Source organism: Mustela putorius, unplaced genomic scaffold, assembly GCF_011764305.1.
Source record: "Mustela putorius furo isolate JIRA1106 unplaced genomic scaffold, ASM1176430v1.1 tig00001027_pilon_pilon_pilon, whole genome shotgun sequence".
Taxonomy (NCBI): domain Eukaryota; kingdom Metazoa; phylum Chordata; class Mammalia; order Carnivora; family Mustelidae; genus Mustela; species Mustela putorius.
The window spans coordinates 109,033-126,185 of record NW_025421538.1 but is presented as its reverse complement, the minus strand read 5'-3'; the positions used below and the strand labels follow the sequence as shown (position 1 = coordinate 126,185).

The 17,153-nt window shown below is 38.3% G+C and overlaps 1 protein-coding gene across 1 annotated transcript in view; it reads left to right on the top strand.

Moving 5' to 3' along the window:
* The first annotated feature begins 654 nt into the window (after positions 1 to 654).
* LOC123393837 (ankyrin repeat and sterile alpha motif domain-containing protein 1B-like) overlaps positions 655 to 17,153 on the top strand; it is a 105,990-nt gene continuing 89,491 nt past the window's right edge. The window contains exon 1 of the mRNA XM_045087078.1: positions 655 to 1,276. Within this exon, the coding sequence (XP_044943013.1) occupies positions 1,073 to 1,276 (204 nt within the window). The 5' untranslated portion in view covers positions 655 to 1,072. The remainder of the gene's footprint in view (positions 1,277 to 17,153) is intronic.

Here is a 17,153-nt window from a genome sequence, read left to right as displayed (position 1 = left end):
GGGCTCTTCTTCTTTATTAAAAATCGCTACCCAGTAACGTTACCTTTATAGCTAATTTAGAATGCTAACCCTGGTAGACTGGGTTATAAATATCAGAGGGGAAAAGGATTTCTTGTGCCTAATAATATTTTTGTTTAGAAGAAGCCCTGCAATTGAGAAATGAATTATCTTGACTTCAAGACTGCGATGCAGTTTCTGTATTTTGCAGTAATTCCGAAGGGGGAAAAAAAATATTTCAGAGAGGTTCATTTTCATACAGCATGTTAAAGGAAGAGAATAATTATTCTCCAAACCCTGCAAAGCTTTAGATCGGAAACATTTATCTGTGCTGCGGTTAGAAAAGAAGAAAGGAAAGAGAAGAAAAGGAGAGGAAAAAGGAAACCTGTAGTGAGCTCCGCTATAAGCTATAGTTAAAGCTTTGCATTTCCTGGTGTCTTTTGAAACGTAAAATTCCACAACAAATAGCCCTGTAACGTATAACCAGTATGAAGATTCAATTGAGATTTAAGCACTTTGGTTTGCTTTTGAATCTTGCTATTTTCTGCATTTGTTTTGACTGCTCTCATCATTCAGGATTGACGCTTGGATGGGTGTGTAGGAGGAAGCAGCAGCAGCAGGCTTCCAGCTTGCAGACAAAAAAAAAAAAAATCTGCCTTATCTGATGGCTATTATTGAAAATGCGAGGTGTAGCCTGGGCTGGGTAATGAAGGGGAGCGAGCGAGGGGGAGCAAGGAGCATGGAGCTGCATACTGATGAGTGTAGGAGTACTTGATAAAAAGAATTCTGGCTGCCGGCCGTGCATTGCTTATTGTGGAGTACTCCAACAATCACATAGAACGCAGACCAGCCTAAGCTGACAGCTTGATATGCCTTCTTCTGCTGCCTGGTTTTGGGGGCTGTATGACGTACTGGTCGGTAGTAAAGATTAATATGTAAGAAATGTGGAGCTAGGATCAAGTCATACTCCACAGCCTGCCTGGCAAACTATGTTTTACTTCTGACTTTGCTCTCTCGCTGAGAACATTAATCTGTCAAGCTGGCGGGCTCCTTTGATAGCAACTTTCCCAGGAGCATGATGTGGCAATGCCACCTCTCAGCCCAGGACTACCGCTATTACCCAGTGGACGGCTACTCCCTGCTTAAACGCTTCCCTCTTCATCCTCTTACAGGACCCAGATGCCCCGTCCAAACAGTGGGACAATGGTTGGAAAGCATTGGGCTACCTCAGTACGAGAACCACCTGATGGCTAATGGATTTGACAATGTACAGTTTATGGTAAGATGCTCTCTGTGTCCACGGAGCTGCCTTTTGTCTGTCTTTGCTTCTTATGTGTCTTACACGGCTCAGAGGCAGCCTGATTTTGCACCAAAATCGGTCAATTTATATATGTAACTGCATCAGAAAATCGGATGCCCTTAGGATGGAACTTACTGTGTGCATATAGACACTTGCTGAAAAATGAGATCTATAGGCATCCATATACATATGTATTATGTGAATGAACCGGTGAGAGTACTATTTATAGGCAGTGAAGGAAGATTAACATTTATATTCTCCCTGTCATTCTTTGTGTGATTTTTATAAATTTGTCATCTCAGAATACCCAGTTAGATTATAGTACTCTTCAGTTAATTCTGGATTCCTAAAACATCTTTCATTTGAACATCAGCATTTAGTGATTAATTAGACAATTTGTTATGTTTACGGTGTGAGGATTATTTTTTTCCTGATAATTGTTCGGTAAGCAGTTTAAATTATGTGGACGACCTTTAGTTTGTTAGCAAACTGCTTCAGATGGTCAATTATGGAGAACATTCACTTACTTACACATGCTGATTGAAGAGCACTGAAGTGTTATTTATTACTTCAGATAAAAGAGACAAACGTTTCCATCAACTACCTGTCAGTATTTAGAAAGGGAGGCTGATGGACTAAGTACATTCATGTACTTCCGAATACTGGTCTCTGCATGCAGTCTAAACCCCGTGTGGTGTGCAAACTTCTCCCTGTGATGAATATAGGTGAGGAAGGAGGGTGGGGAGATGTGCAGACCCATAATACAGCTTTCTAATCATTCACATACCTCCCCCTGTGCTCATCAGTTTCCCTTGTTAAACTACGTCACAGTCCTTATTACCTTTCCTTGCTTTTAAGTGCTCATCACACATATTACTGATCCCTAAATTTAGAGAGAGCTGCATAATATAAGCATGTAACACACAAATGGCTTGCAGAAAATAATTAATAGCTATTTCTAAATAAAATGCTGGGCAGACATGTGAAACTTATTAATGCTAGAATAGATAACAAAAATGTGTGAAAGATACTTAGGTTTTTTTTTTTTTTTTAATTTTCATTTAAAATTATTTTTCTCCAAGCTTGACTTGACTATTATGGATTTAAAAATTAGTCAAATTGTTAAACTTCAGCCTCTTTTCCTAAAAAGTGTATGCTCCACGAGATTTTGAAAAAAAGCTACATAGATGTAGTAAGACATATGAGCCCTAAGTAACCATATACATAGAACTCTTACGGATGTGTTTTTTTTATAATGGGATATGCAGTTACTGTTATCTTTCTCCTGTTGAAGAGAACTGTCACTAATTGATTAGACAGATAAGATATCGTGGGTATTGAAATAGGAAAAAAGTAAAATTTTCTTCAGTTGCTATGACAGTGTTAGGACACTGAGCAGATTTAGGACAGACTTAGGACTCTAAACAGAGAACACTAAGAATTCGGGGAACTATCAAACAGAATGAAAGTCTTTTCATGGCTATTTATATTTTACTGCACATCTTGATGTCTTTATTCTTTCCCTCTGTCTCTGCCTGAGATAAGACTTTTCTCATTCTCACGCCTCAAACCCTTGTCCAAATTTATTCTGGTTCCAGGAGAAGCTAGATAGGACTTTGGATTCTCTAGACTATTTGGCTACTTCCAAATATTTTAATTCAATATAATTTTCTGAATGTTGGGACACATTTGAGCAAATATAACCACTTTTTGAAAGCCAGAAACTGAAAGGTTAATCAAACAGTTTTAAAATAAGCATCTTGAGGTCGTAAAACAACACTCAAGGATGAATTATGTATAAGTACTCCAAAATGTATCTGGGAGGCAAAAATCCTGGGTATATGTGACAAAACCAAGGTCTGAGCTTCTCCATAGATTATTGTCTTTACTTTTATAGTTCTAAGTTTTATGTATGATTTTCCAGAAAATCATGCAAAGAAAACAAACTTAATTCAGATGAGTCAATCAAATACTTTCTTCATGAGACAAAATTAATTAAAAAAGAAACAAACTTTGAATCATCATTCAGAGGAGTTAATTATGAAAACCGAGCAGACCATAAAATAGTGTCATTAATTATTGATTTATATGCTGTTCTACACTATTTATTTGCTACTAGTATCATAAAAATTAGTTTCTACCTTTATAAAAATTATTTATTGATTTCCATAATCTGATTTATTTAATTATGAATTTAGTTAAAGTACACTAATATGATCAGCCCAGTTTAAGAAACAGATTTTATTAATAGGATGAAAAATCTTTTAGACCTACTTAGTCTCCACTCAGTATCATATTCTAGCTTTCTTTTTTCTTGAAGCACATTCTGACCTGCATTTATTCATCCTGTTGCCTAAGCAACAAGCACCACACTCCCATTAACAATGATGTAGTGCAGGTCTTATTAGCTTTTTAGAATAAGACAGTAGAGACATCAAAAGGATATAATTAATGTTGCTTGAAACTTCATTTTACATCCCTGCATAGATATACTTTATTTAGGAAACATTCTCAAGAGTTAATTTTTGATTTAATCAATATTCCATTAATGAATGTTTTAAAGGATCCATATAAGTGACTTTCAAACTATTTATTGAAAGCTTTAAAAAAATTTTTTACTAACTCTGTTCTACATATTCTCACACATAAATACAATATATGGATGATTTATCCACAGGGCTGTGATTAACTTTAATAAAGATTTCTTACTTCAGTTCTTAGAGAGATTAGAAAAGTAAGACCTTCATTTGTTTTTTGTTTATCTATCAATTATTGCTTCCCCTTTAGGCTCTTAATATTTCTCCTTTATTTTACTGCTGTGTGAATTTTTTTTTTCTCAGTATCTGAAAATCAGAATTCCAAATGTATTCTTTATGTACCTGGTCTTGCTTTGATGATATTTGTATACACTGTTCTGACTTTCCTGTACCGTTAAATATATATAATAAATGGAAATTGATAAAATATAAGGACTAACTACAAAACTACATCAGGTCATCTAAGACTTTGGGAGAGTTAGATTTATGTTGCAATCCAAGGCTCCTTCAATACAGAATCCTTCATCTGAAGACTTATTCAAGCCCTACTTACCTGTTCGTCCCCTCCAAAGTAATATACGGTCAGTCTCCTCCTAGTGAGGCATGTGCTACTCACTAGCCTCTGGGGATGCTGCCGGGTCCTAAAATATGTCTATGTTTCAACACGACTTTCTTTTTTTTTTAACCAAGAACTTTAGATATGAAGTGTTTAGTATACTAAACCTACATGCTTCTTTACTTCCTTATTATATATGTTTCTATCATCATCATCTCTTTTTTCCAAGTCTGATGACTCCTTCCTAAATTTTAAGTCTCAGACTATCTATTCTTCTCTTGATGACTGCTTATTTGTACTCTCCTCTCCCCATCCTGGACAGCTATTTCCTTTCCTTTCCCTCTCTCTCTCTTATTTTTTTTTTTTTCTTTTTAAATCCTCAAATGTCTAACTCAATTCCTGCCTTGTTTATGTAGCTTTCCGTAATGACGCTAGTCCTCTGGAGACTCTCTTTTCTCTGCGCTTATGTAGTAGTTGTATTCGGTATGAAAAATTACACTGGGCATGCCATTATTCACTCTCTAGAATTCAAAGTTAAGTTTTTGCTCGTATATTTCTTGTCTCTCCCACTAGACTAGAAACTCTTCAAGTCCACTTTGTGTGTATTCAATTCTCTGGTCTTTCTCACAACTCCTAGCATAATTCTGTGTATATAGACATCACGCCATAACAACTGGGTGCACAGTAGACTGTTACAGATGGATCTCCAACCTCATTTTTATTTTATTTTTATTTTTTAAGGTTTTATTTATTTGACAGACTGAGATCCCAAGTAGGCAGAGGGGCGGGCAGAGAGAGAGGGGGAAGCAGGCTCCCCACTGAGCAGAGAGCCCGATGTGGGGCCCCTGAGACCATGACCTGAGCCAAAGACAGAGGCTTAACCCACTGAGCTACCCAGGTGCCCAATCCAACCTCATTTTTTATTTTTTTTTTTTTTTTTCCTCTTTTAACTCTATCTTTCTTTCTTTTTTTTTTTAATTTTTTATTTTTTATAAACATACATTTTTATCCCCAGGGGTACAGGTCTGTGAATCACCAGGTTTACACACTTCACAGCACTCACCAAAGCACATACCCTCCCCAGTGCCCATAATCCCACCCCCTTCTCCCAAACCCCCTCCCCCCAGCAACCCTCAGTTTGTTTTGTGAGATTAAGAGTCACTTATGCCAACCTCATTTTTAAATTGGAAGCCTTGTTTTGCCCATGAACCTGGAGCATTAGTACCCTTCACTCATTCGTGCAGCAAACTATCCTTAAACATTTCACATGTGCTAGAAAGAAGTGTTAATTACTGAGAATGTAACAGTGAACAATACACAGTTCTTGACCTCTAACAGGTTACAGTGTTGCTCTCAGGCCTATCAAATTATTTGCACTCACATTAGGCACTCATTCCTTCATGAGCTCACACACGCAGGTACACACATACATTCTATCGCAGGGATCTTGCCCCTCATCCTTTTATATAATCACCACCCCTCAGCATATTACTTACTAACAATTGTTTTTTTCAGCAACAAATTACAGTAGGCAATGGAAGAGATAAAATCTATCATAGCAGGGAGTAAAGAAATGTAAAGATACTGATAACAACAAAACACTGACAGTGTTATGGTAAATGTATGGTCCAAAATTGAATTAAGAAGTTTTTATTATCCCAGGAGGACTGACTCATAGCCTCACCCAGGATAACTAGCTGACAGTTATATTTGTAAACTCTAATCAAAAGGGGGGAAGAATGGAATTATGCCAATTTTTTTTTTTTTTTTTTTTTTTTTTTTTTTTTTTTTTTTTTTTAGCATTTCCTGTGTTTCTAGCAGTTGCCATCTAGCTTGGCTTAGGATGCTTTGACCAATATTAAGATGCCCCAAATGCATCCTTTACAGAGTAAAAAAATAAAGTTATTCCAGGAGCCCTATTTGATTTGGCATTTTGTACACTTGGATGGGTAGCATTCATAAAGGACTTGTTGAAGGTCAGGGTGACACTGAAGAGTGGAGCCACAGAGCTCTTGGAAGCCATCCATCTGAACAAAAGATTGAAGGAAGATTGATCTTATAAGTATTTAGTTGAGAATTTCTTTTCCATTTTTGTGGTGCATTTTATATGCGAATGTACTTACATTTCTTTTCCTCTTTTATATAACTTTTCTGTAATAAGAGCACATTTACAGTTGACCTGATAAAATGACCTTTTCAGTGTCTTAGCAACATATCATGACCCAAGAAAGAAGTTAAACTTGTGAAGCAGGAAAATAAATTGTCCCTAAAGGGTAAGCCTAATAACCCTTGAGATGATTTCTTATTTCAAAATGACTTAAGAAAATTTTGTAAAGTTACTGAGATTTAAAGGTCCAAGAGAAAAAATACCTGCCACATTCCCCACACCACCCTGTTCCTGAAACACTCTAGGCCCTGAAGTGGGTGGTATAATGAATGTGCTGCTGTCATTTTACAAACTTCGTCCAGTCATTACACGTGCACTTCTGCAACAACGATAAAATATATATATTTCAACTACAGGCATTTAAAATCTGTTGGCATCCAAAAGTCAGTGCCAGGAGGGAGTCATTCTTTATCTGGACAACAGCTTAATTACAAATGTAATGGGCAAGAGCCTCAGAGCCTCACAGTGGTGTGAGACAGAACTCAAGTAAGACTTCTCATTTCCACTCTCTTCCTTCTCTATGATTTGGTTTACTCATCTGTAAAATCAATCTAATGAGGGATCTAGGAGAAATGTTCTTTGGACTTGTTATTTAATATTTTGAGCTCTTTCAATTGCCGGGTGCAATATTGGTGCTGGCAGAGTTGTTAATTGTTCTTGTAGACCTCATTAGCCTTGGAAGGACGCTGATTGCTTGTGCAGCGCAAAGTCAGAAATGAGGACATGTTCAGGGATGACCATCACAGAAGAATGGCTTTCAGAAAAAACATTAGCTGCAGTTTTAATCTGGTGATAGTGAAGAGGCCTTTTCTTCCATCTGGAAGTTACTCCAGTTACATTTTTAAGCATTAAAATAAGCTGCCCCATTTTCTAATAATGCAGTACTACAGCTTCCATTACTAACTCGTGCTCACATGAATTGGCCTTTAATTTAGTTATCCAGCATATTTGCATAATTTCATCTCCAGTATTGCTTTAAATGACCAGATATTTGGGACGAGGAATTTGTTTCATGACTCAGAAAACTTATTCATACTGCTGAATTATGGACTAATTTTAAGAAATCCAGCCACAATTGGGGCGCCTGGGTGGCTCAGTGGGTTAAAGCCTCTGCCTTTGGCTCAGGTCATGATCTTGGGGTCCTGGGATTGAGTCCCGCATCGGGCTCTCTGCTCAGTGAGGAATCTGCTTCCCCCCTCTCTCTCTGCCTGCCTATCTGCCTACTTGTGATCTCTCTCTCTCTCTGTCAAATAAATAAATAATTTTTTTTAAAAAGTTAAAAAAAAAAAAAGAGAAATCCAGCCATGATCAAATTTGTTGCTTCTTTTAAAAGACAGATCTCTCAACGACCACCATTTTCTCACTTCTAGTCACCTCCTTAACCCCTACGATTCTGTCTGTTTCCCGGCTCTTCTGCTAAAATTGTTCTCTTTGAAATCAGCAGTGACCTGCTTCTTGCCAAACCCCAGCCCCCTTTCTTCTCACTTCATTTCTCTTGCCCTCTTTACAATGTCTTATTTCCAGCCCTCACTCCTTATTGGTCTTCACCCCCTATTGATATTTATTGGGGTTCTGTAACATTACACTGTCCTTTCCAATCATCCTGTTCTCTGATTCTCCTTCTCCCGCTAAATGTGCGTGATGCTCTACCTGTCCATCCATTAGGGAGATTGTTAGTACTCCTGGATCCGTAGCTGTCCTACTCAGCCTCTTCCTACCTGACTTCCACTGCAGCCCAACTACTCAATAAACATTTCCGTATACATTTTGGCATGCAAAGCATTTCGCAAAGACTTGGCATAGAACAAATGCCCAAAAATGTTAAGTATTACCGCAGCTAGAGTGTTCTTTCTAAAGCACATTTTTGCCTTAGCACTACTCTGCTTAAAATATTGCAGTGATTCTCAATTACCTGCGGAAGATTATGTTTCCAAAATCCTTAATATGGCTTTCATATTCGGGATCCTTTCTGACCTGCCCGGCCCCAATTTATTTTTCAGCGTCTTCTGTTACCATTTTCTGTCTTCACAGATCTAGAGAACTGTGTATTTATCTTTCATTGCCTGGCCTTTTGCACATGCTACTCTCTGCCAAGAATGACCTTCCTTCCCCCTCTTAACTCCTCTTTATCCTTTAGTTGTTAGCCTAGCTGTCACTTCTTTCAGCTGCCTCTTCTTCCCCTGCCCTCCGAGTATGGGTCAAGAACCCTTCTTCTGGAGTTCCCTATCTTACTACTGATTTTACTGTGTCCTATTACTTATTTACCTGCCCACCCACTCCCATCACTTCTCCCACACCCAAATAGTAGAACAAGGGTCAGTAAATTTGTTCTCTCAAGGGCCAGATAGTAAATATTTTTAAGCCTTGAAAGTGGTCTCGGTTGCAGCTATTCAACATGCTGTTGTAGTATGAAAGTGGCCATAGGCAATATGTAAATAACATACGTGGCTGTGTTCCAATAAAACTTTATTTACAAAAGCAAGCAGATTTGGTGAAAGAGCCATAGTTTGCTGCCCACGCACTGGATAATTTTTAACTCCTTGAGAGTTAGAAATATGTTTTGACCGTCTGTATCTCCAAGGACAACTCATGGCTTACACATGTGGACACAGTAAATGTTCGATGAAAAGAGGAAGGAAAAAGGCAAATAAGCATGAAGGAAAGGAAGAAAAGAGAGAAGGAAAGAGAAGGGAGTGAAGGAATCTGGCAGGTGGCTACAGCAAGGTTCCCAAAGGCCTTTTCGGTTTAAAGAGAACCTGGTCAAGAGCTGAGGATATTCAGAGCCAGAGGCAGCCTTCAGGAGTCTCATAAGAGCTGGAGAGGGTGTTTTTGCTGGAGCCAATCAGACGGGAGTATATTTTCAGCAAGAGCACTGCGCCGGCATAGGAACTAGAAAAACACAGCTGCAAAGGGAGCCTGTTTTTCACTCTCTTTGGAATTCCTTTTTCTTCCTGCTCCACCTAATTGTGCAGCATTGTTCATGATTCAGCTTAAGCATCACTTCCTCGAGGAAGTATTTCCTTATACCACCCTGGCATCTGGCAGGTGTAATCACTTTGTCTCTGTGCATCCCTGTCACCCCACCCTTAACCCTGTGCTCATCTCTATTATATTGCGTTGCAATGATATGTTCAGATATCTGTCTCCCACCCTAGAAAGTGAGTTCCTTTAGAGGCAGAGATTGGGTCTTATTTATCTCTGTATTCCTAAAGCTTAGTGCAGTGCCTGACACATAGTAGTTTCTGATAAACACTGATTGAATGGATTTAAAATTCAATTCAGTTTCATATAAAGTATCCCAAATAATCCTCACCATATTGGTTAGTATTCGTATCCCCATATTTATAAATGAAGAGTATTCTTATTTTATTATTATTATATATTCATAAATGAAACTCAACAAGGTTTTAAAAAATTGCCCAGCACCACCTGGATTTCAAAACCAAACCTCTTTGATCAACGGTCCCTGCTCAACTCACCACAACCGCATTATTTCATCCTTCCTCCCATCACTCATTCAGCAAATGCTTAGAGAGCCCCTGTTAGATTGCAGACATTGACTAGGACACTGGCACTTCCTCTGAAGCACTCCTAGTTTGTCATACTTCCGGTCCTTTGAGCAACTTTTTATCCTACTTCTAATTTTCTACCTCATCCCCACTGCTCCTCAAGAGGGCCTCTGCTCTAATCACACTGGAACACTCACTGCCAAATATATACCTTTCCTTTTTTCATAATTCCCCTCCCACCTAACCTAGTTTGTTTCTTCCAAGAAAGACCCATTCCTCTAGCCACCCCCCCCCTCCCACAATCTCCTCTGTGGAACCACCTTCTACTGGTCTGGACCCCTGCTCACCTCTCCAGATGGATCTTTCACCCCTCTTAAGCTCTGGCCATGCTGAATTATTAAAGTTCTACAACCATGCCATGCTTAATCACAAATCCATGTCTTTGAACACCCTACGTCTTGTACACACTGTTCTCTGCCCAGAACATTCCCTTCCTGCACTGTTCCTTAGCCTGGGTAACTCTTACTTCAAAAAGCCCAGCTCAGAGGTTCCTTGTTGGGAGGAGCCTTTTACAAATTCTGTTGTGGTATACTCAACTGTCCTTCACTGGTCTCCCATGGCACCCTATACACACCTCTAATGGAGCAGTCTTATCACACAAGGCTGAATTATCTGCTTCTCTACCTTACTCCTTCCCCTGAGAAAAACAACAGTGTTTTGTTCAGTACTATTTTCCTAGCACATAATAGATCCTTGTATTGTTTGCTAGGACTGCCATAGCAAAGGGCCACAAACTGTGTGGTGCAAGCAACAGAAATTTATTGTCATAGTTCTGGAGGCCAGAAGTCCAAGATCAAGGTGTTGGCAAGACTGGTTCCTCTGAGGGTTGTGAGGGGATGATCTGTTTTAGGCCTTCACGTGCCCATAGTCTTCTCCTTGTATTTTCACATCATCTTCTCTCTGTGTGTGTCTGTGTCCAAATTTCCTCTTTTTATAAGGACCCCAGTCATCTTGGATTAGAGCCTACCCTAATGACCTAATTTTTAACTCGATTACTTCTGTAAAGACCTTTTCTCCAAATAAAGGCGCATTCTGAGGTACTGGGAGTGAAGACTTCAACATATGAATTTAGGAGGAATACAGTTCAGCCCATAGCAGTCCTTAATAAATGTGTGTACAACAGTATCCTTTATTATCCCTCTTGTTGCTAAGCACAGTCCATAATGGTCACACACTCTAAATATTTGACTAATTGAGTTAAACTCAATCTACCTGAGGTTTACATGAGATTTAAAATGTTGAAAGAATCTGATGTTATTCTTTCATCAATGGTAAATGCAGTCTCCCTGATAGCTTCCAGTTTCGCATGCATGGGTCATTGTATACAAGGTTGTGATGCTAGTTAATATGAAAAGCAGCAAGGCCAGAACTGAGAACTTCCTACCTCTCTAGCCTTATGGTCTTTCCATTTTACATTTCAGCTCTGCTGGCCCCTCAATAAATCACATTTACAGGAAATATTCATTTGTGTGCCATCCTTATATTTGTTAACTATTTGGTAGCACAGCCCAATATAACCAATTTAATAAAATAACTACTGTTTAACAAAAACTTGCTATATATATTTTTACATACATTATATTTACCTCCCCCACAAATGTTATGAAGTATGTATTACTATTCCAGTTTTACCAATTACAAAACTTAGAGAGAGACCAAGTATCTTGCCCAACACACTCAAGCTTCAAATTTTCCAAAGGGAAAAAATTTTTCAATAAGATTTGCTCAGGCAACATAACAGAGGTGAGAAAGGTATGTGCTCTGAACAAACAAAGTATCATAAGCATTCCTTGTTATTTGAGGGATGATTCAGAGTACCAAGAAGAGTTATGAGAGAGAAGAAAAACCTTGCCTCATGCAGAGATTAGGAAGTCCAGACTTAAGAAACTTCCCACTATACACACTGTTATAAAAAAACACACACCTCCAAGTCAAGTGTGTCCTCAGACTATGAGACCATCTAAGTGGAAATCATTCCATACATACGGGAGACACCGCATTGAACAAGAGTAGTTTTCATGGGAGACATGATTTACCCTTCCGTATAATCTTTTCTAAAGTGTAGTGAGTTGTCATTATGAATTGCTATGTATTATTATCCTCCAGAAAAGTCAAGCTTAAAGAGACACAGAAATAATACCTTCCAGGCCACTGTATACTTTTTGCTGACTTCATCCCAGACTTCCTAATCTAAGAATGTACCATGCATATCATAGACATTGGAAACTATCCATTCATTTAAGAGCATATGATCTAAGAGGGTTTGAGAAACAAGAGCCCCTATGACTCTACTTAGATGTTATAGAGGCATATTAGGAGAAAAGAAAAATACAATGAATAATTAACAAAGGCCTCTGAATATCAGGTCATTGATTTCTGCCCCTTGAGACCACAGAATTAAATTTCATATTGTTAAACTTTTACCTTCTGTCAGACTGAGCAAGGATGATTAGGATTCATATCCAAAGCATTGTGGAACATCTTGCGTTTTTAAGCCAATGTCTGTTTAAATGGTTGGCAAGAAGAATTGGGTTTCTCCTTCCAGAGTTTTGAAGGAGCTCTGGGAATAACAAGCCTAGAATCTGGAGTATCTCAATTTTATTTGACAAGAGTTATATTATACACTCTTTTATCAGGAAGGAATAATCCTGTAAAGAAGAGCTGGGAACTTAGTATTCATCAGGCCTATAACTATGTAACCCATCCAGTTATCTGCTAGCTCAGAACAAGTGAACAGAAAATACAGGCCAGTCAACATCTACTTTAGAAATCCCCCACTCCTGGGGCGCCTGGGTGGCTCAGTGGGTTAAGCCGCTGCCTTCGGCTCAGGTCATGATCTCAGGGTCCTGGGATCGAGTCCCACATCGGGCTCTCTGCTCAGCAGGGAGCCTGCTTCCTTCTCTCTCTCTCTGCCTGCCTCTCAGTGTATTTGTAATTTCTCTCTGTCAAATAAATAAATAAAATCTTTAAAAAAAAAAAAAAGAAAAAGGAAATCCCCCACTCCTTAAAAAAAGGGGGGGGGCAAGCAGAATATCATTCATATCAATCATTTAAGAACTCAATCATTCAATCATTCAATCAATTAAGAACTGCTGGATAAATAATAATGAGATTCTTTTGGGGGGGTAATGGGGATAATGGAATGGTTATGCAGTCAAAAAACATAATCCACTTACTTCCTGATAATTAATTATGATGTACTAGAAATGAGAACACCATATTAAATTCCTATTGCCCTTTATAGTATTTAAACTATTATGCATATATTATCTCAATCCAGGAGACTAAATAAATTATCTCCTAGTTCTAGCATAAATGGTGTAACATTGGTTAAGCCTTCTTTTCTACAATCTCTGAACAAGCTCAGATATAACCTAATTTTTTTTTTCAAAACCCTCCCTTAATCCTATGTCTATTCTGGATTCTCTTCTTGCCTTCACAATAAAGCTTCTCCAAAGAAATGACTACACTCACTGGTTTGCTCTTCAAATTAACACAGTCAGGCCTTGATACAATGAGCCTTTGTCAACATCTTAAAATTATTTATAAATGTTGACTAATGAACTCTTAATTCTCCAAGTACACTGTATTATTTCCAGTTCTCACTTACTCCATCTTTTATCCAGTCTTTGTTTCTGTTGACCACTTGTTTCCTCCTTGTCTTCTGTATCCATGGCATCTCTAGCCCTAATAACTACCCTTCTCTGGCTCCTTTGTAGACTTCCCTGCCTCTTGCTATCCCCTAGGGTTTAGCCCTTTCCATCTCTTCTCTCTCATTCCACACATTCACCTTAGGTGACCTCACTTATCCTCAACAAAGGTTAAAAAAAAATTCTACTTCTATTTTGTATCAAACACCTCAAATTCAAAGTGTCTAAAAGAGGAAATATCTTTCCACAAAACTTTTTCCATGAGAAAGTGATCAATTGAATAGAATGGTGATGAGAGATCAAGCGAAGTGAGACCAGAGAAAGAGCCACCAATCTGGCAGCATAGAGGTCACTGGAAAACTTGACAAGCGTACATTCATTCACTGGAGTAAGGAGTACAGAAGGAGTACATAATGCATTGGGGTTAAAGAAGTAATAGAGTGGATAACTATTGAAGGAAGTTTTGCTGAGAGTCGAAATACAGACATAAGCAAGTAGCTAAGGGTGATTTCGAGGTCAAAGGAAGATTTTTTTTTTTTTTTAAACAGAAAAGATTGAAGTCATGTTTGGCTACTGAAAGGAATGATCAGATAGAAATCGAAATACTATATTGGAGAAGAAAGAAGGATTGAATGAATGAATGAATGAATGGATGAAGAAAGTGAGAGGAAATGAATGAGTAAAGGAAATGAATGAATAAAGGTTGGAATCCAGAGATAAGTGGAGGAATTGTCTTTGATGGGAGGTTCCTATTGTAATAGTAAAGAAGATAGAGAATGGATACTATAGTGATTTTTATAGAGAGTGATGAGAATATGAAGGTATATTTGCTCTAGTGGTTTCTATTTTCTTTTTTTTTAAAGATTTTATTTATTTATTTGACAGACAGAGATCACAAGTAGGCAGAGAGGCAGGCAGAGAGATAGAGGAGGAAGCAAGCTCCCTGCTGAGCAGAGAGCCCGATGCAGGGCTCGATCCCAGGACCCTGGGATCATGACCTAGCCAAAGGCAGAGGCTTTAACCCACTGAGCCACCCAGGCACCCATAGTGGTTTCTATTTTCAAGTGAATTATGAGACAAGAATGTGGAAGATTTAAAGATAGAGGGGGGTATAGAGTCATTTCCAAAAGTAGGCAAGAGAATTTACTAGGAAAATTGAGTAGAACTGCAAGACCATGTCAAGGATTTATTTAAGATTTTTAATAATTTTGCTTCGTAGGAATGGCAAAGACTACTGCACTTTAAGATACAGGATTGATTTCATGGTCTGGCTTCTTCTAGTTGTGTGAGATCATGGGCTGGTCACTAAACCTCCCTGAGCATCAGTTTCCCAAGTGCAGATATGAGCTAGTACTACCTAGTTCACAGGTAGTGGTGAGAAGCAGATTAAGACTAGCTGTGTGTTTTCAGTAGGCAATGAATCATGATGGTGACAAGAATGCTGGTCCATTTAGCTGGCAAACCACTTTGGAATCACTGACAGCACAATGACACACAGAAACTGCCATAAGGCTTCATTGCTCTTGCCTTCATAATACACTGGATACAAGGAAAACACTTACATGAATTATGCTAGAAGCACCAAAATACTTATAACACACCTATCTCATGGCCTTATGTCAAATAACTCTGAAGGATGTTAGAAATTTATGTCACCTTAATTTACTCTTAACTCACCACAGACCTTGATTAATGGACTATAAATTCGCTCAAAGACCTGAGCCTTTCAGGCTTAGAGGTCAAGCAGTAGAGCGTGCTGTTGGCAGAGTACTATGGGACTTCCAGGGAACTAGATGGCATTTAGCCCTTTCCCTAAGAAACATACTCAAGGACACCCAACTGCTCACACCAATAAGATGTTCCCTTAATTAAGGTTGACCAAATTGTGATAATTGATTTTTAAGAATATATTTAAATATTCAAGGGTCTAGTAGATTTGTCCAGTATCCCTAACCTAAACTTGCATCCAGACTATAAAGTAAATGAACAAATACTAGTAGTATATTAACAAACACAGATTATGAAGACTATAACATTTTAAAATATAAATCTGTGTGTTTTAAACCTGCATCTTTTATCCTTTAATATGGGTTAACAATCTAAAGTGGAAAGTAAGTAAGCATTTATGAGGGGGCGCCTACGAAAATCTTTTTTAATGGATTTCCTGGGAGACTTATCCATTCATTCCTAAGGAAATACCTATTGTATACGTACTATACTCCTCAAACTGTGCCAATTGTGGTGGAGACTAGAAAGAGGCATAATACAGGCTCCTGTTAAAGATCCTACAGTCTACTTAGGGAGCTGACACTGGCATAAGTATGCTAAATAACTGTACACACTCAAATAGCCATAAAGGACAACAGCGTAAGTGTTTTCACAGTATAGAACATAACCATGGGAGAAATAAATGTTAGAATCTATGAATTTCTATGAGTTCTGAAAATGAGGAGATATCTGTGAGCCAGAGTGGTCAGGGAAGCTCTCTGAAAGAAATGGGCTTGGATAGGATTTATGTAAACAGAGAAGAATAGGGCCAATGATACAAGACTGAATGAAACCATAAACAAAGGCGGTGAGATTGCAAAATGCATGTAGTGTTTCAATAAAAGAAATACTGATCTGGCACAATCCTAAGGATCATGAAATGCCCCTGTGAATGAAAATGCTACCTACCTGTGAAAGCATGGTTCAGATGCTACTCATGCACCATATGGAAAGACAGCTTAATGATCCATCCTATCTGTGCCCAGATAGGCTCACCCAGATGGCAGCACACACGAGCACATCCCATATACAGACAGCAAAGAAGGATGAGCAGAGAAACATCTGTCTGACCAATTGGCCTTCTATTTCCAGGTAATCATGAAGAAAATTGATTTTACTTGAGTTACATTAAGTCTGTCTCCAAACAAGCCCATCTTCTGAGGGCTAGTAGGCTCTCAAAGCCAGCAAGAAATCTGTGTTCACTAGTTTCATACCATCAGAAATACCCTCCTAGCCTCCAAACCTTAATTTATTCACCTGTGAGATCTTTTGCTTCTTCAAAGGTATTCCCTTCTTTATGTTTCCAATAACCAAAGAAGTCGTCCTCACTTTCATTTTGGAACCTTGGCCACTGCCAAAACACATGCCAACCTCCTCATCTCTGAAACTCAGGTTGTTTGATTTCAGTTCCAATAATTCAAATGAAGAAGTATTTGCTTAGCTGCCACTTTCACGTGCCAGACCTTATGCTGGAGCTCCTGAACACAAAGACTGATCATAATAACGATGATAATAATAAAGATAATGATTATAAATGGTTATAAAATGCTAATATTCTAGGCACTGTTCTAAGTATTTTACAAATATTAACTATTTTAATTCTTTTGGAA